A 20,303-nucleotide genomic window follows, 5' to 3' on the forward strand; every position below is an offset into this window, starting at 1 on the left:
CCACGGATGAGTCCCCGGAAGCTCAGCTGTACCGCCTGAACATTGGTCAGTGCTCAATGTTCTTCAGTGCAATACAATACAATGCAATACAATGCAATACAATACAATGTGAATGTTCTTTAGTACAATACAATACAACTTTATTAATCTGACTGGAAATTGAATGTTTGTGACTCTTCCGAAAACGGAGTATGGCTGCCTACATGGCGGGGTAAAAACGGTCATACACGAAAAAGCCCACTCGTGTTCAGACGAGTGAAGGTGGGAATTGGAGTGCACGAACGCAGAAGAAGAAGAATGTTTGTGACATGTTTTGTTACTTGCGTATGGTGGACTCACACTGGTCGGTATGATAAAATGTGTTGTGTTGTGCTGTGCTGTGCTGTGTGTTGGTGTGTGTGTGTGTGTGTGTGTGTGTGTGTGTGTGTGTGTGTGTGTGTGTGTGTGTGTGTGTGTGTGTGTTGTGTTGTGTTGTGTTGTGTTGTGTTGTGTGTGTGTCAGACGATCTGATGAATAAATTGTCTGTAAACACTCTTTGTCCCATCGTCTGACATGGCATGCATGTGTCCAACGCATCTTGCTGTTCTGCAGCCTACCAGCGGAAGTTCTTAGAGCACGTGGGCCGGAAGACGATGGCCGACCAACTGGATTACAAGGGATCACGTGACTTCCGGTACAAGGAGGTGGACCTGAATCCCATGTTTGTCCTCGTACAAGTGTTGGAGAAAGGACAGTACTTTGTGAGTTGTTAGTGTAGTTTCTTTTTCTTTAGTGATATTTGTTTCTTTATGTATAATTATCAATCATACATAATACATATGTGTTCATTCATACACACACACACACACACACACACACACACACACACACACACACACACACACACACACACACATATATATATATATATATATATATAGTGTAAATATATAGATTTTTAGAATAGAATAGATATTATTGTCATGAAACCTTAAGGTTTATAAGACACAAGTGCAATGGTAAATGAATGAATGAATGAAAAATACACAATTAATTAATCAATTAATGCAATAGATTGCAACAGCATTCATAAACAAATTTTCCTAATCTTGTTTGCATGTATTCATCATCTGTTAGCATCACCTGACCGGGGATATTTCATGTTTTCACCTTCTTTGGATGTGTGTGTGTGTGTGTGTGTGTGTGTGTGTGTGTGTGTGTGTGTGTGTGTGTGTGTGTGTGTGTGTGTGTGTGTGTGTGTGTGTGTGTGTGTGTGTGTGTGTGTGTGTGTGTGCGTATCTGTGTGTGTGTGTCTGTATGTCTGTGTGTGTCTCTGTGTGTGTTTGTGTGTGTGTTTGTATGTCTGTGTGTGTCTGTGTGTGTGTCTGTGTTGTGTATACAAGTCTCTCTCTCTCTGTATGTGTGTGTGTGTGTGTGTGTGTGTGTGTGTGTGTGTGTGTGTGTGTGTGTGTGTGTGTGTGTGTGTGACAGTGCGAGCGCGTGTTTGTGGCGCATACACGCACGGTCGTGCGTGCTTCCGTATGTATTCTCTTCTTCTTCTTTTTTGGTTTTTTTTGGTTGTTTTTTTGTTTTTTGTTGTTAATAGCTATTTTTTCTGCCTGACCACCACCTCTGTGAAATGTATATTTCCCTGCACAAAGGTCTTTTCCTACCCATACATCACAGGCCCAAAGACTGCAGCTGCGTCCTGCTGGTCCTCAATGACTAATAAACGACTGAATAAAGAGAAAGCAAGACAGCGAATGTGAAAGAAGAAGAAAGAAAAGAAGAAGAAAGAAAGAAAGAAAGAAAGAAAGAAAGAAGAAGAAGAAGAAAACCCTAAAGAGAAATGGACAGATAAAAAGGAACGGAGGGAGGGGGGGGAGAGAGAGAGTGGGGGGAGGGAGGGGGAGAGAGAGAGGGGGGGAGGGATGGGGAGAGAGAGAGGGGGAGGGAGGGAGAGAGAGAGACAGAGGGAGACAGGGAGGCAGAGAGGAAAAGAATGAAAGATGAAGAACGAAAGAAAGTGTGTGTGTGTGTGTGTGTGTGTGTGTGTGTGTGTGTGTGTGTGTGTGTGTGTGTGTGTGTGTGTGTGTGTGTGTGTGCGTGTGTGCGTGTGTGTGTCTGTGTGTGTGTCAGACAGACAGACAGACAGACAGAGAGGAAAATAATGAAAGAAGAAGAACGAAAGAAAGAGTGAGAGTTAGAAAGAGACTGCTTCCTTCCTCTGCAGGTTTATATAGAGAGACAGACAGACAGACACAAAGACGGAGACAGACAGAAAGAAAGGGAAAAAAAGAACATTGGTGGAAAATAACAACAACAACAACGACAACAGCAACAACAGTAGCAGCAGCAGCAACAACAACAATAACACCAACAACAACAACAACGACGACGACGACAACAGCAACAACAGTAGCAGCAGCAGCAACAACAACAATAACACCAACAACAACAACAACGACGACGACGACAACAACAACAACAACAACATCAACAAGGGAAGGGGTAGGCAGGGGAATGGTGGATGAGAGGTCATCACAGCCACACTTTGAAAACACCGCGTGTGCATTCCTTTTTAAAAGAAAAGAGGAATAAAAGGAACATTAAAAAAAAAAGGGCCTGTGACATTTAACGTTTACCCAGTGGCTTTATCGCCAGTCTGTTTATCGAAGTAATGAGCAATTAAATACCACAACAAAGACAAGATAGAAAGAAAAAAGAAAGAAGAAGAAGAAGAAGAGGAGAGAGAGAGAGAGAGAGAGAGAGAGAGAGAGAGAGAGAGAGATCAAAACGTTTTTGTTTTTTTTTCTTTTTTTTAATTCAAGGATTAAGATTTTAGGCTTGTTGGTCTATTCTTCCAGTCTGTCCTAGCTAGTCTACATCCATTACAAATAGCGCACACATAAAATGAAAGGGAAAAAACAGTCTTCATGCAGGGCATACATGATGAAGAACAACCGTCCCCCTCACCTCCTCTCCCTTCCCACACACAAACACACTAAGATTGACAGATGGATAGGAAGGTGAGACACACAGAGACAGAGAGAGAGAGAGAGAGAGAGAGAGAGACGTAGTAGACGTAGACGTTTTATTCATATAGGCCATAGCCCCTTAGAAGGGGGTACACATGGAATTGACATAAAGTCGCATATTAATACAAAGAAAAAATACGTTACATAGGCATTGCGTTACAAATATAAAGCAAAATGTTGTACAATAGGAGAGAGAGAGAGAGAGAGAGAGAGAGAGAGAGAGAGAGAGAGAGAGAGAACACGAACAAGAACAGAATCTTTAATCTCCACGTCTCCGGCCCCTAGAAAGAGGTCAAAAGTACACAATATGGTGATCACGTAACGACAAACCAATGTAAAATACATACTAACTTAAACCTGTAGAACAAAAGTGCCTCTTGTGCACTGTAAATTAATTCTAAATTTCTTCATTGCTGTCAACAAATTCCTGTCGTATCTTCAGGGCATTAAACATATAAACACAGAGTTTACGAATACTATAAATAAAAACATTCTTCAGCAAGTGAACAAATGATTGACCTTCAGAGTTCAGATGTTTTTGCCTTACGTTATTGTATATGTCACAACTGTTTGTAAAAATGATTTTCATCTTCGACCACGTTACAACGGTTATATGCGTAATTTGAATTACATTTGAATGTTCTCCTGGAAAATGATCTTTTTACTGGGAGAGAGACAAACAGAGAGACAGAGTGAGAGAGAGAGGGGGGGAGAGAGAGAGAGAGGAGGGGAGGGAGAAAGAGAGAGAGAGGGAGGGAGAGGGGGAAAGAGAGAAAGAAAGAGAGAGAGAGAAAGAGAGAGAGAGAGAGAGAGAGAGAGAGAGTTTAACCTTGCTATCAAAGTTTACATGGCAACTTTTCTTTCTTTCTTTTCTTTTCTTTTCATCCTTCCTTCCTTCCTTTCCTCATCATTCTTATTTTCTTTCTTTCTTTCTTTCAGCCCTCCTTCCCTCCTTCCTTCTCTCCTTTCTTTTTTTCTTTCAATCAGCCTTTTCTTCCTTCTTTCCTTCTTTCTTTCTTTTCTCATGTTTTAATCTTCTCTCTTTGTTTCTCTTCCAGTTTTTGTGTGTGAACTTTGCTAATCGTTACACACTCTTTTCTCGCCTTTATTTTTTTCTCCGTTTGATTAGTGTAGTTATTTTTCTTTGATGAACCTCTTTTTGTACCATCATTTTCTTTGCTATAGCATTGTTCGTGAAAAGGTCAGACGATTATTCTTTTCATCCGATTATTTCAAGTTATCGGACTTTGACTTTTGTGTCTGTTGGATTTTTTCTGCGACTTCTCTTTCTCTCTTTCTGTCTCTGTGTCTGTCTCTGCCTGTCTCACTCCCTCCCTCCCCCAGTCTCTCTCTCTCTCGCTCTGTATGTGTGCTATTGTAACTGATGTAGATTAACAAAGACAGGTTGGAAGGACGGGCCATGCCCAAAATCTTAATCCTTGAATAAAAAAAAATCTGAGTTCTGAGTTCTCTAACAAAACATTATCAATATCTACATTCATTCTCCTCACCCGTTTAACAAGAGTGTTTCTCCTGAAAATCCATCCCGCTCTGTACATCTAATTGCTGGTTTCACAAACACAGTATGACAAGCTGGCAAGGGCTACGCCTGACAGGCAGCATAGTCCTAGCTCTCATTTCTTTCGTCAGTTGTGTTGGAATGTGATTGTGCGTTGACGTAAAAGTTGTGTATGTATTTTATGATGGAGTGGAGTATACACTGGTGCTTGTTTTGTGCGATTCTGCCACCGGAACTTCAAGTTATTTGGACATGTTTTCTGTGTAACCTGGCAAGTATTCTTGCTTGTCAGAGCACGCCATTTCTTCACCATCCCCTTTCGCACGCGCAGCCCGCTCCGCGTGTTCCTGAAGCTGACCTCTACCACAGGCCCTTGCTTAATGCTCATTCTCCCCGTGTGTCTTACACACGGGACCAACTCCTGTCCGTGCCTCCTGCAGCACTTGACCCTTCTGTCATCGACGCCATCAGAGGTGTGGGTATAGGTTGTCACCTCCCCCGTGTTCGCACTCATCGTGCAGGACGTCGCAAGCAGAGGAAGATAGCTGTTGTGTGTGGTACTGGACGTGTAACTTCCACTGACCATCCTGTTAAATGCATCAACTTTAGTAACCATATTCGTGTACCTCTGTCCTGCTTTCCCTCCCACCGCTCAACTCAAATTTCTCTAGGTCTGTTCAACGCCCAGTCAGTTGGTCCTCGCCTCAAACGCTCAGCGATCAACGAACATCTGCTCTCAATCAGCCTCGACATCCTGTGTATCACAGAAACTTGGCTTCGCAGTACTGGGGACGAAGCTAAGTGTCGAGACCTCGCTCCCCCTGGCTACACTACCACCTCCTTCCCTCGTGTTACAACAACTTGCGGGGGAGGAATCGCCTTCGTTGTGTCAGACAGGCTGCTCCCACACACAACGTACACATCTGCCTTTCCCTTCAACCATGCCTCATTCGAACTGGCCCAGCTTTCACTGTCACTGCCACATTCCCACCTCAATGTGTTCTGCCTCTACCGTCCGCCACCAAACAAGAAAAATAAACTTTCTGATACGATGTTCATAGAACAGTTTCCGGACTTCCTAGAATACGCTAATAGTTTACCAGGCTCCCTACTTATTGTTGGTGACTTTAATTTTCATTTTGATTCACCCACACAGTTTTACACCTCTAAATTACTTGAAATTGTCAGTTTGTTCGATCTTAACCAGTCTGTAACCGAGCCTACACACAATCGTGGTCACATCGTCGATTGGGTGTTGCACAGAAATGAGGACTGCCTCCTGAAGTCTACCACCGTCGATCACACCCTGTCCTCCGACCATCACAGTGTGACGTGTCATCTGAACCTCACCAAACCTCCCACGCCCCGTGTGTATAGGGAGGTGCGCACACTGACCTCAATCGACTTAGACTTATTTAAAGCTGACCTGCTGACTAATATCCCTTTTGAGCCGACTGCTGACCAGCTATCCACTGTCCTACGCGCTGCACTCGACAGACACGCCCCGTCGACTCGGCGCCTGATCTCCAATCGTCCCCCGTCGCCTTGGTACAACACCGTGGGACCAGAGCTGTTGGAGGCCAAGCGGGAGAGAAGGAGAGCTGAGAGGCACTGGCGTGCCACTAGTTTGACCATCAGTAGGGACATTTTTCAGACAGCCAGGAATAATGTAACAAACATTGTTGACAGGGCAAAGTCAAAGTTCTACTCTTCTAAAATAATTGCATGCACCACAGCCAAACAGCTTTTCAACGCTACGAACAATCTACTAGGTAAAATGAAAAACACTCCTCTCCCTACAACATTTTCGGTGCAGGAACTCCCTCAAAAGTTTTCTGACTTCTTCACCGGCAAAATATTATGCATTCGTGAGAAGCTTGACTCTGTTGTGTCTCCTTCTTCACCCGTTCAAGAACGCGTGTACAGTGGTCCTGTTTTACATTGTTTCCAACCGGTTACTGAAGATTTTGTGAAGAAAGTGTGTCTGAGCGCTTGTCCGAAATCCTGTGAGCTTGACCCTGTCCCGTCTTCTTTGTTGGTTGAATGTATTGATGTTCTACTGCCACATATTACTCATGTCATCAATTCTTCCTTACTGTCTGGTTGTTTCCCTGAAAGCTTCAAATCTGCTGTTGTACGTCCACTCATCAAGAAACCATCTTTGGATCATAATTGTTTGAAAAATTATCGACCTGTCTCTAATCTGTCATTTTTATCAAAACTGCTAGAAAAGATCATATTATCTCAGCTCTTAGCTCATCTGGAGCAGAATGGTTTACTTAATTCCCACCAGTCAGCTTATAGACGTGGTCATAGTTGCGAAACAGCCCTTCTTAGAATAGTGAATGATTTGCTTTCGGGATTTGATGAGGATAAGATATCTGTTCTCGCTCTCTTAGATTTGTCAGCAGCTTTTGACACTATCGACCACTCTATCCTCTTGAACAGACTTAAAACTTCCTTTGGTATTCGTGACACTGCACTAGCATGGATCACGTCTTACCTGTCAGATCGTACACAGAAAGTGTGTGTAAATGGTACATACTCTAGAGTATCTGCCTTGAAATATGGTGTCCCACAAGGGTCCGTCCTAGGTCCTGTTCTTTTCGTGCTGTATGCGGCTCCTGTGTCGGATGTCATCAGTCATCATGCGATGTCGCATGAGAGCTTTGCTGATGACACACAACTTTATCAGTCGGCTTCCATAGCTGAATTTGATGCACTGGTGACTCAAACACAGGAGTGCATTGCTGGCCTAAAGGACTGGATGACTCTCAACAAGCTGCAATTAAATGATGATAAGACTGAATTTATGATAACCTGTCCAAAGAAGTTTCGTCAACATCCTTCCTTTCCTGACTCTGTTCTGATCAATAGCACACCTGTTTCACTTTCTCCCTCTGTTCGCAGTCTTGGTGTAATCCTGGACCAGTCTCTTTCCTTCCAACAGCACATTTCGAATATCTGTAAAGTTGCCTATTTGGAACTGCGTAGAATCAGCTCTATCCGCCACTATCTCTCAACCGATGCAACCAAGACACTTGTATGCTCTCTGGTTCTCTCAAGATTGGATTACTGCAACTCTCTTTTGGCCGGCCTTCCCAAATACCTGTTAGACAGACTCCAAAGAATTCAGAATAACGCTGCCAGACTCATTTGCAGAGCTTCTAAATTTGACCATGTTTCTCCTCTCCTTCAGTCTCTCCACTGGTTGCCTGTTTCTGATAGAATAGACTATAAGCTATCCACTCTGACCTTTTCTGCAGTCAACGGATCTGGCCCCAAATATCTTTCTGAACTCATCCATATCTATACCCCGTCTCGCCAGCTCCGTTCTTCCTCTGATACTCGACTTCTCAGGATACCTCACGTCAGAAGTAAGACCTATGGACACAGATCGTTTTCTTTTCAATCGCCAAAGACGTGGAACAAGCTCCCTGATAACCTCCGTCATTCTGATTCCCTCGCATCTTTTAAATCTCGTCTCAAAACTCACCTTTTCCCTCAGCAATAAGTTCAATTGTGGCAGGTCCACAACTACATGCATGTATATGAATATGTATTGTGTGTGCGTGTGTCTATGTAAGTTTGTGCCTGCCTATGTGTGCGTATGTGTTAGGGTAGCTGTTAGATACACATGTATGTTAAAATGTATGTATGCAGTGTGTGTGTGTGTGCGTGCGTGCGCGCGCGCGCGCGCGTGTGTGTGTGTGTGTGGTCACATTTTGGTGTGTGTATGTAACATAGATATAATGTTTTATGTTATCAAAAGCGTTTTTGTACAGCACCTAGAGCAGATTTCTGGATAGTGTGCTATATAAGTATCCATTATTATTATTATCTCCAAAATTCGAAAGCTGAAAATCATCAAGGAAAGTTTCTACAAAGCAAACAAAAAGTCAAACAAAGACACATAACTATTCGACAAAATCTGGACCAGAAAATTTAGAAAACAATCCATTAACATTCCAGTGCTGGAAAGAATAGTTGTCCAAATTATGTACACATTCTGACTTATTCCGATTTTCACCCACTGTTTCTAAATGTTGAACACTGACACGCCCACTGCGACATTCCTCAACAAGCATAGGTGCACCCGCACCGATTTCAAGTCACTCTCCACGAGGATGTTATAACTAAAATAATGCTAAAGCTAGAATAAGATGTGGTGCTAAATTTAGTGAGTATATTAGATGTACACAGAGGGGGTTATACAGGGTGATGTTTGTAGTCCTATTTTATTTTCTTTGTTTATCAATGAACCAGCCCTAGAAATTATAGAAAATGGTAGACATGGTGCTACTTTCGATATGATACAGTTATTCATATTGTTGTTTGCGAATGATATCGTTTTATTATCTGAAACTGCAGCAGATTTACAAAACCAGTTAATCAATTTACAAAAAAGCAGCAAATAGGTTGGAGCTTAAAGTAAATATGGATAAAACAAATGTAGTAGTTTTCAGAAAGGGTGAGTATTTAACTGCATATGATAGATGGTGTTGGTGGAATCTTCAAATTTCTGTCATGAATACTTATCAGTATCTTGGTTAATTTTTTTTCCACAAAACTTATTTTTACGTTCGCTTGTCGAAACCTTGTTAGCAAAGGGAAACGAGCTGTCTTGAACTTATCATCATTATCATATAAGTTTGAAAGTTATATGTATCCTTATGCAAATCTATTCATACAAAATATGCAATCACCCTTTCAAATGGGGCCATGGCCTTGTTGAATAACTTTCGTTTCGTTTCTCGCTCGCTTGATCTCTCTGTCTCTGTCTCACTGTCTCTCTTTCTCTGTCTCTCTCTCGATCTCTCTCTCTCTCTCTCTCTCCACACACACACACACACACACACACACACACACACGCATATATATACATATATATATATATATATATATGTGTGTGTGTGTGTGTGTGTGTGTGTGTGTGTGTGTGTGTGTGTGTGTATATGTGCACAAGCGCACGCGTGACCTATTTCGCTGTCACACACACACAGAGCGCGCGTTTCTTCCTCACCCTCAACCTTCGCGTGTTCACGTTCACCACGCGTTCGCGCACTCCTCTGAGACCCCCCCCCCCCCCTCGTCCCCCTAACCTCTCCGTTACTGTAATTAATTACCCGTATACACAGCATGACATCAGTTTATGAGTCTGTGGCGTGTGGCATTTCACTTTGGCCTTGCCTTGTTCGTGCGCACTTTCAGTTTGTGTGCGTAAGCGTCACAAGTCGCCTCAGGTGGGTTTTTTTTGTTTTGTTTTGAGTGAAACAAAAGTGCTGTCGCCCGTCCTTCCGACCCCACCCCCCTCAATCCCCAGCCCCCTCTTCTTCCCCCACGTGCCCTCTCCCACATACACACACAACCACCACCACACACCACCACCACAACCAGATTTACCCATGTTTAAAAAAAAAATTTTTTTGATGGTGTCTCTCTTTGATATTCCTCCTCTCTCTCCCCACCTCTTTCTGTCCGTGTCTCTGGTGCGTCTGTGTGTGTGTGTGTGTGTGTGTGTGTGTGTGTGTGTGTGTGTGTGTGTGTGTGTGTGTGTGTGTGTGTTTCTCTCTTTCTCTGTCTGTCTGTCTCTGTCGGTGCCTTTTCTTCTCACAGCCCCTGTCTTAGTCTTTTAGTCTGTCTCTCTCTCTGCGTCTTTGTCTCTGTCTCTTTGTCTCTCCTTGTCTCTGTCTCGCTGTCTCTGTCTCTCTTTTTTCTGTCTTTATTTGTCTGTCTGTCTCTCTGTCTATCTCTCTATATGTCTCTCTCTGTGTTCTAATTGCGTTCATGGATTTCGAAACCACGTGAGGAAGGAAACAGTGTGAACAGAGAATAATATGGCAGGAGACAACCGAGAAGAGAAATCATCTTGGTGACGAGAAGCAAATAAATGGTAAATGATTCAAATTAAAGTCAGACAGACATGAACAGAGAGATTTACACACACACACACACACACACACACACACACACACACACACACACACACACACACACAGATATATATATATATATATATATATATTTGTATGTATATATAATTATATATGTGTATATATATATATATATGTATATATATATATATATATATATATATATATATATATATGTAGATAAAGAGCGGTGTACATACATACATAGAAGAGATTAGAGAGAGAGGGGGACGGAGAGAGAAGGGAGGGAGGAACTGAGAGAGAGAGAGAGAGAGAGAGAGAGAGAGGCGGAAGTTTGATATAGGAAGTGGATAGTTAAGACGAGAACATTATTGTTATCTTCTTCTTGTTGTTCTTCTTGTTATTCTGCTTTTTTCTTTTTCATCTTCTTCTTATCATCGTCACCATAATTTTTCTTATTGTTCTTCTTCTTCTTCTTCTCGTCATGATCATCATCATCATCATCATCACAATTCAGTACTGCTGTTGTTGCTGTTGTTGTTGTTGTTGTTGTCACAACCATTCTCATTGCGTTGTTGTGTAATGCATGTGTATACAAAATTAATGTCTCATAACTTTAGAGTGAACCGAAGTGGGGATGGTGAGTGGCCGGGAGGAAACTCCGTGTGCCTGGTCATAAGTACCACCTGAATCCTGAGCAGAGACAAATCAAAGCGCTTCCACACCAGTTATTCACACGCACGCCTAACTCACATGATTCAGAGAAATCTAGAGCAATGAAAGACACCCAGCAAAAAAAAAAAAAAAAAAAAAAAAAAAAAAAAATCGCTTACAATTTTAACGTATTGCTGTTCAGTCTAAAAGTTAGACGCAACCCGTATCTTGCCCTAACTTTCGTGGCCATGGTATTCCTCTGTTGGCCATCTCACATGAAATGGGCGTCGAAGTTAAACCTGAATGTAGCTGACTAAAGGGAGGATTCACTTTCTTTTCCGTGGCGCCGAATTGGCCGGAGAGGCACTTGGTAAGTTTGGACACCTTGGTCTTTCCTGTTTGTCGCCGCCGACACAGAAAACGTGATGGCTTCTGTTGTCTCCCCTTTCAGTGGTGGTGGTGGTGGTGTGTGTGTGTGTGTGTGTGTGTGTGTGTGTGTGTGTGTGTGTGTGTGTGTGTGTGTGTGTGTGCGAAGCGCGTACTTGTATATGCGTGCGTGCACGCGTGCGTGTGTGTGTGTGTGTGTGTGTGTGAAGCGCGTACTTGTATATGCGTGCGTGCACGCGTGCGTGTGTATTTGTGTGTGTTTGTGTGTGTATGTGTGTGCGTGTGCGCGCATGTGTGTGTGTATGTGTGTGCGTGCGTGTGTGTGCGTGCGTACTTGTATGTGTGTGCGTGTGTGAGTGTGTGTGTGTGTTTGTGTGTGTGTGTGTGCGTGCGTGCTTGCGTGAGCGTGTGTGTGTGGGTAGTGTTAAAAATGGTGTCCAGAGAGAGAGAGAGAGAGAGAGAGAGGCGACGGGCATCAGCTGTTCGCATGTACCACCACTCCCCCCGGTAGGGGAGAGCAGCCAGAACTTCAGAAAGAGAAATCTGCTGTGACAAAAAAAAGAGCAATACAAATACAAATTCAAAGACAAATACCCCCCCCCCCCCCCACACACACACACACCCCTCACCCCCTTTTGTGCTGTGTTGTCTTCCTCAGGGTGTGAGTCAGCTGGTGTACCCGGACCAGCCCAGTCTGTCCCTGGTCAGCAACGGAGCGGAGGTGGTCATCCTGTCCAAGAAACTCTTCCTGGACCATGCCTCTGAGGCCTGCATCCGACACATCCGCAGGACTGTACGTACCCTGATTGTTTTGTGTGTGTGTGTGTGTGTGTGTGTGTGTGTGTGTGTGTGTGTGTGTGTGTGTGTGTGTGTGTGTGTGTGTGTGTGTGTGTGTGTGTGTGTGTGTGTGTGTGTGTGTGTGTGTTATGGTTGGTCATTTGATTTGATTAACGTCTGTTTCCTTAAGTGATTTTAGACGGGAGGAGGTGGGGGTGGGGGTCAAAGGGGGGGGGGGAGGTTGGAGGAGTGGAGGTGGGGGGGGGGGGCGGGAGGGGGCGAACAAAGTATGTGTTTTATGTGTATGAGAACGTGTTCGAACTGTATAATAATAATAATGATAATGATAATAATGATAATATATTGTACTTATACAGTGCAAACTCCCCGTGATGGGCTCTAAGCGCCTTAAATGAAACAGTGCATAAAATACAAATAATGCATAAAACCACAAGAGACATAGAAATGGAAAAGAAAATCATGTATCCAGCAATACAACACTGCAACACAATACAGTGCAATAAGCAGTTCCAGTTACTGTTTTCATTTCCAGGTGCTCTTGATGCCCCTTTCCAAAGGTGGTGCCCTTTATGGGGGAGTGATTCATTGATGAAACCAGTGTCACCGCCTTTCTTTAAAAACAACAACAACAAGAACAGAACAAACAAAAACAACCTTACAAATTGTATTGTGTTAGTTTTTGTCACAACATATTTCACTGTGTGTAATTCGGGCTGCTCTCCCCCCACGGAGATCGCCTCACCACAGTGTAGCGGCACCAACCATAGTTTTCTTTCTTCGTCTGTCTGCAAGTGTATTTGTTTTTGCTATTGAATTGAATTTTTTTCCTTCATAATTTCGCCAAGGACAACCCTTTTGCTGGTTAAAAAAAAAAAAAAAAAAAAACGTGTGACAAGTGCATGTTACATACGACCTCTCCGATCATCGTCTCACCCGAGAGACTAGCATCCAACCCACCTCTCAAGGTCTAGTGGAGGAGGAAGTAAAAGATTCCGGTCCGTAAACGAGATTCGAACCCCGTGGACACTCGTTTTGTAGCCCATGAAGTCACCACTAGGCCACCGCTCCCGTTTTCTATCGCTGTCAGTTAATTGCCGCCCCCCCCCACCCCCCCGCGTAGGTGCATGTATGCGTTGTTCATGTGTATGCGTGTGCACCAGTTTCATGCCCGAATTATTCGCTTATCAAGTACCAGAGTGCCCGATAGGCAGAGCTCATTGTCAGGGCATAAGACAACAGGGATTTTATCGCGGCGACAAAGGGAGGCTACACAGGAAGAACAAGAACAGCAACCTTGAGCAACATGCAACTTCCACCGAGTGTCTAAGAAGAGAACAGTTCCCTGGACAGGGCAGGGCACGCTGCAAACTGGAGTAGAACTGTCGGCACATACAGACATCAGAGACAAACATGAGAGACAGCAGTAGAACTGTCGGCACATACAAACACCAGAGACAGGAGTAGAGCTGTCGGCACATAAAAACATCAGAGACAGCTGTAGAACTGTCGGCACATACAAACACCAGAGACAGGAGTAGAGCTGTCGGCACATAAAAACATCAGAGACAGCTGTAGAACTGTCGGCACATACAAACACCAGAGACAGGAGTAGAGCTGTCGGCACATACAAACACCAGAGACAGGAGTAGAGCTGTCGGCACATACAAAGATCAGAGTCTGGAGTAGAACTGTCGGCACATACAAACTCCAGAGACAGGAGTAGAGCTGTCGGCACATACAAAGATCAGAGTCTGGAGTAGAACTGTCGGCACATACAAACTCCAGAGACAGGAGTAGAGCTGTCGGCACATACAAACACCAGAGTTAGGAGTAGAACTGTCTGTAGATACAAACATCAGAGTCAGCTGTAGAGCTGTCGGCACATACAAACATCAGAGGAGTAGAACTGTCGGCACATACAAACATAGAGTCAGCTGTACAACTGACGGCACATGCAAACACCAGAGACAGGAGTAGAACTGTCGGCACATACAAACACCAGAGTCAGGAGTAGAACTGTCGGCACATACAAACATCAGAGTCAGGAGTAGAACTGTCGGCACATACAAACATCAGAGGAGTAGAACTGTCGGCACATACAAACATAGAGTCAGCTGTACAACTGACGGCACATACAAACACCAGAGTCAGGAGTAGAACTGTCGGCACATACAAAGATCAGAGGAGTAGAACTGTCTGTAGATACAAACATCAGAGTCAGGAGTAGAGCTGTCGGCACGTACAAACATCAAAGACAGCTGCAGAACTGTCGGCACATACAAACATCACAGTGAGGAGTAGAACTGTCGGTACATACAAACATCAGAGTCAGGAGTAGAACTGTCGGCACATACAAACATCAGAGAGCTGTAGAACTGTCGGCACATACAAACATCAGAGGAGTAGAACTGTCGGTACATACAAACATCAGAGGAGTAGAACTGTCGGCACATACAAACACCAGAGACTGGAGTAGAACTGTCGGCACCTACAAACACCAGAGACTGGAGTAGAACTGTTGGCACATACAAACACCAGATACAGGAGTAGAACTGTCGGCAGCTTCAAACATCAGAGTCTATCTAAAACAGCTTGCTGTCATCCAAGGAAGAGAAGTCGAAGAGACGGCAGCCGCGTACAACAATGATATACCCCTTTACCCTGCATCGTTTACAGCCGACTATGTATGTACCAGGAAGACTGGACTCTATCCCCACATGATGACTACACCCAGGCGAATGTCCTGCCTGCCAGCCTTCATGAACTCATCTGCCGAAAGGACAAGCGTCTCCAATCTCGAATACAATCTTCTTTATGTATAGGACTGATCAGATAAGTGACGACTTCTTGCCGACATACCATGTCAGGGACTTGGGAGTGGGGTGGGTCACAAAGGGAATCTCCCTATCTGTGACTGTGGGCTGGAATAGAGAGGGAGAGAGAGTGCAGGGCAACATTTACATAGTGATGGACTCTGGTCGTGCAGCGTGAGCCGTTGGCGGTCCTAATCATCCAGCCCGCTGGCAATTCCTATGCACAGGAGTGTGCCCATAAAAAAATGTGTGTGTGTGTGTGTGTGCGTGCGTGCGTGCGTGCGTGCGTGCGTGTGTGTGTGTGTGTGTGTGTGTGTGTGTGTGTGTGTGTGTGTGTGTGTGTGTGTGTACCCATCCATCCCTCTTGTTACTATCTTTGAATTGCGTACATGTGTGCATTGTGAAATGGTATCGTTAATCCTCCAAAGGCAAGGCAACCACATACAAAAATACGTCACACACGCACACAGACACACACACACACACACACATACACAGACACAGACACACACAGACACAGACACACACACACACACACACACACACACACACACACACACCTCCTCCCTTCCTCCTTCTCCTCCTTCCCCTCTTTCTCTTCCTCACGGCAGCAGGCGTTGACACTAAATAACGATCTTTCTCATCAATAAGTCTCGTTATGGTTCGAGGACATGCAAAGTATCTGGATGCGGACAATCAACGTGTGAATCCAGCAAGAAACCTTCCTCCTGAACTAACTGGCTTCATCTTCCGCTACATTAATATACTCCTCAAGAGCGTTCAGAGTCCACACAGGAAACGAACCGACTGGTCTGCACAGAATTAGTTAAGGCCCATGCATGTGCTGTCCCCTAGCTCCTAGTGTACATGTATGTCAAACAAGACATAAGACGAGGAAGAAGACAATTCAGCCTGATGAGGTTGCGCCCCCCTGGGGGTAGAGGTGGGGGTGGGGGTGGATGGGTGGGCAGATGGGGAGAGGGAGGTGTGGGGCTACAGCCAGTTCTTTGGCTGCTTTCAGTAACTGAAGGTCATTGGGAGGACAATGTCCCGGAATGGACAGGCTTGAGACTAAGCGAAGCCCTGAGAGAGATGAGGAACAGAGAGAGATGGCGAGAACTGGCTGCCAGGTCATCACAGGTGTCCCCACGGTCGGAGACCACGAGATGACAGAAGAAGAAGAAGAAGAAGAAGAAGAAGAAGAAGAATATTAGGCTTGTGGGTGTTCTCTGTTTCTGCTTCACCAGTTCTTTTTGGCATAATGCCGTCGCTTTCAGGAAAGCGTTTGACTTACGGTGGATTATTTACTTTGTACAAAATAGGAATGCTTTTTCTTATGCCAGATTATGTCTATTACATTTCTATGGCGACGCTTTTTTTCTTTTTCTGTGAGTATGTATACATATACATATACCTGTTTTAAAGCATAATATATAGTGCACTGTACATGAACAAGTCCGCACGCTTTGACACCACAATGAAAAATGAAAGTACGGTTCCAGCAGTGCATTGGCGATACCTTTTCTGTGCATCGTCAGAGAGAGCGCAGACCACCTGCCCAGGCTGCTGTTGAGAGACAGGGAAATACAGCCTTGAGAGATGTCCGCTGACCATGACACACGACCAACTGTTGGTCAAAATTCCCACTTCTCGTTCAATGTCTAAAACAAGAGAGGCAAGGCCTTCAAGACTCACTTGTGATAAATGAAGTCCCCTAGCATTAATTACAGAGTAATTTCCCTTTTTTACTATCTGTACCAAAACGTTTGCAAAATAAATAAAAATTCCATGCTTAGCAAAAGAAGTTTCTGTTTGAACAAAAAATGATAATAATGACTCCTCTTGTTGTTGTGTCAGAATAAGAGGTCAAAGTGCCAAGTTTAGAGAATACAAAAAATATAAATATAACAGTAAATGCAGTTTGCATATAATTAGGCTTCTTTTTTTATTCATTTTGTGCCCATCCCAGAGGTGCACTATTGTTTTAAACAAGATGACTGGAAAGAACTGAATTTTTATGCCAAATTTGGTGGCAACTGACAAAGTATTTGCAGAGAAAATGTCAATGTTAAAGTTTACCACGGACACACAGACACACGGACACACACACACACACACACACACACACACACACACACACACACACACACACACACACACAGACAACCGAACACCGGGTTAAAACAGAGACTCACTTTGTTTGCACAAGTGAGTGAATAAAATAAAAAAAAACCCAAAAAACAAAAACAAACAAACAAAACCGTTTATCCAGAAGCAGAAGAAACACCACAACTCCGTTACCTCTCTAGAAGGCATATGAACATACATTCTTGAACAGCAACCAGTTCATTTCACTCCATGTTGTCGTTGCTCACATCACAGCAGAAATCAGGCAAACAGAATAAAAAAAACGAAAGAAAAGTCAGACAGACATGCAGGCCAGATGGACGAACAGACGGGCAGACAGACAACTCCCCTCCCCCTCCACATTACCCCACAAACCCCCCACAGTTATGTGAGATAAGCACATCAGTTTACCAACAGTTTCGCAGCCAGGCCACTGCACAACAACACCTTCTCACCAGCAACAATCAAGTGTTGGCATGATGCGTCTGACAAGCCTCAGACAAAACTGAAATCATGTCCTGCCTGACAAATGTCCTCTTCCCATCACAGAGGAATCAGGTGACCCCTCCCCCCCACCCCAACCCTCATCTCACCCCCCAGTTGCTGTCAATGAAGGGTCTGGTATTTATTTATGCTTTCCTGTTTTCGGTTCTCTTCCAGTGATTTCTGGCAGCGTGTCCTCGCTGAGTGCTTCTGAACATGACAAAAGAGTTGTTTGCATGCATTTGTTCTCCTTCACCACCATTTAGTTGTTTGTTTTCCCCGTTTCGCTTTCTGTTTTCTGTTCGGCGCCTAACACCCCCCCCCCCCTTTTTTTTTTTGTCTTTTCATTCTTTTCCCCCCGTTTGCTTATGCCTCTCTTTTTCTCAGATAATGTCTGTTGAAGCCTTGTTTGTCACCACAGCTAACTCTGCATCGACACGAACCAGAAGTCTGTCGCTGTTGTTTTTCTGCTGTTGTTTTGATAGTTCCCTTTGATACTTTACACAGACTTTTACGCTTTGTATATGTTTGCTTTCTCCACGGTCTCGATCTCTGTCTGTCTGTCTATCTATCTGTTTGTCTCACCCCCCCTGCCCCCCTCGCCCCCCCCCTCCCCTCCATCCCCCTTAATCTCTCTCGGATTAGATGGAACGTATACATCAGTGCTTATCTGTTATCATCCTCGGAAATAATGAATGTCTTTTCTTGTTTTACCTTGTCTTGTTTTGTCTTGTCTTGTTCCCCCTCTCTCTCTTTCTCTCTCTCCTCTCACTCTTTCTCTTGTTTTGAAAAGTAAAGGAACATCTCAACTACTTTTCTCCAATGTGTTGTGAAAAATATATGGACCTAATCACATTCACGCCATTACTTGTCGCATCCATAAGGTGTGGGCTTTTTAATATTAAGCCACGTTCAATGTCCTCGTATTTTGTGTGTGTGTGTGTGTGTGTGTGTGTGTGTGTGTGTGTGTGTGTGTGTGTGTGTGTGTGTGTGTGTGTGTGTGTGTGTGTTGTAGCTCAGCTAACAACATGCCTGCTATCGCGCTGTTTGCTTGTAATAGAGAGAGAGAGAGAGAGAGAGAGAGAGAGAGAGAGAGAGAGAGAGAGAGAGAGTCCTGATTGCTGAACTGTTTGACTGGTTTGTTATACATTGTCTTCTCTTTAATATGCGTTATGTATTTGTATCAGAAACAACAATACCCAATCGTGTCATATTTTCGAAATACATTTTGCACAGTTTCTTCCTCAAAGTTGCCAGGAAGCACCAGTCAGTGAGTTAGCAAGTTAGTGAGTTAGCTAATGAGTGAGTGAGTTTGTCAATTTGTTGCTATTTAACGTTGTAAGTAAATCAGCCAGTCAATCAGTTAGCCACTCATTTACTCACTCAGTCATTCAGATCGTCAGTCAGTTACTCCGTTACATAATCAGTTAGTTTATCGGTCAGTCAATTACAGATAAGTAAGACATAAACAGCAGATGCGACAAGATCGTCAGTCAATTACTCCATTACATAATTAGTCAGTTACTCAGTTATACATAAGTAAAACATAATCGGCAGATGCTGCAACCTGTTTCATTCGCAACCCCAGATGCTGTGTGTGTGTGTGTGTGTGTGTGTGTGTGTGTGTGTGTGTGTGTGTGTGTGTGTGTGTGTGTGTGTGTGTGTGTGTGTGTGTGTGTGTGTGTGTTGCCAGGAATGCCCCTTCCCAGCAGAAGACACACTGCAGAACAACCTCCAGGACTATGTCAACTGGGAAGCGCACAGGGCCAGAGTCTATCGCCGTCTGGTGTCAGGAATCCGCCAGAAGCAGGTCCGCAGAAGACAGTTTCCCAGAGTTCTCCCCGGCCTTTACGACTTCCGGTCGGGTGTATGGTGATGACACCGTGAACGATGAGCAGAATTAGTGATTGTTCGCCATTTTGGGGTGGATAAAATGTGTGTGTGTGTGTGTGTGTGTGTGTGTGTGTGTGTGTGTGTTTGGGGTGAGCTGTGTCGTGTTTTAAACGTGGAAAGCGTTTACTGGTAGTGTTAGTTATATGCAAAAATAGGAGAAAGTGGGAATGGATTGGAACTGGAAGGAGACAGACGGACAGACAGATGACAGACAGACAGGGAAGGACAGAGAGAGACAGAGATAGATAGAAAGAAAGAAAAATGTTTACGACAGGAAAAATACAATAAACACTGGAGAAAAACAACAGCATAAACAACAACAAGGGAAGAGGTAGGCAGGGGAATGGTGGATGAGAGGTCATCACAGCCACACTTTGAAAACACCGCGTGTGCATTCCTTAAAGAAGAAGAAGAAGAAGAAGAAGAAGAAGAAGAAGAAAGGAATAAGAAAGGGTCTGCGACATTTAACATTTACCCAGTGGCTTTATCACCAAGTCTGTTTCTCCAAGTAATGAGCAATTATACACCGCAACAAAGAAAAGACCAACACTGAGACAGATAGACACTAGTATACCTTTCAAAGAGAAAGAGAAAAAGAAATTAGGGCAAGTTAAAAAAAAAAAAAACGGCAACAAAACAAACAAACAAAAAACAATAACATCAAAGCAAGGAGAGAGACACAAACACAACAAAAGGAGAAAATAATTTCACATGCGCT

General features: G+C 43.9%; 1 protein-coding gene across 1 annotated transcript in view; it reads left to right on the forward strand.

The window, feature by feature from the left end:
* The window catches only part of LOC143293722 (uncharacterized), a 71,997-nt gene extending 51,994 nt beyond the window's left edge, over positions 1-20,003 (forward strand). Inside the window, exons 15-18 of the mRNA XM_076604924.1 lie at positions 1-45; positions 592-740; positions 12,130-12,264; positions 19,386-20,003. The exon at positions 1-45 is cut by the window's left edge and continues 157 nt beyond it. Coding sequence (XP_076461039.1) covers positions 1-45; positions 592-740; positions 12,130-12,264; positions 19,386-19,568 — 512 coding nt within the window. The 3' untranslated portion in view covers positions 19,569-20,003. The remainder of the gene's footprint in view (positions 46-591; positions 741-12,129; positions 12,265-19,385) is intronic.
* The last annotated feature ends 300 nt before the right edge of the window (positions 20,004-20,303 follow it).

This window comes from Babylonia areolata, chromosome 1, assembly GCF_041734735.1.
Source record: "Babylonia areolata isolate BAREFJ2019XMU chromosome 1, ASM4173473v1, whole genome shotgun sequence".
NCBI classification, from domain to species: domain Eukaryota; kingdom Metazoa; phylum Mollusca; class Gastropoda; order Neogastropoda; family Buccinidae; genus Babylonia; species Babylonia areolata.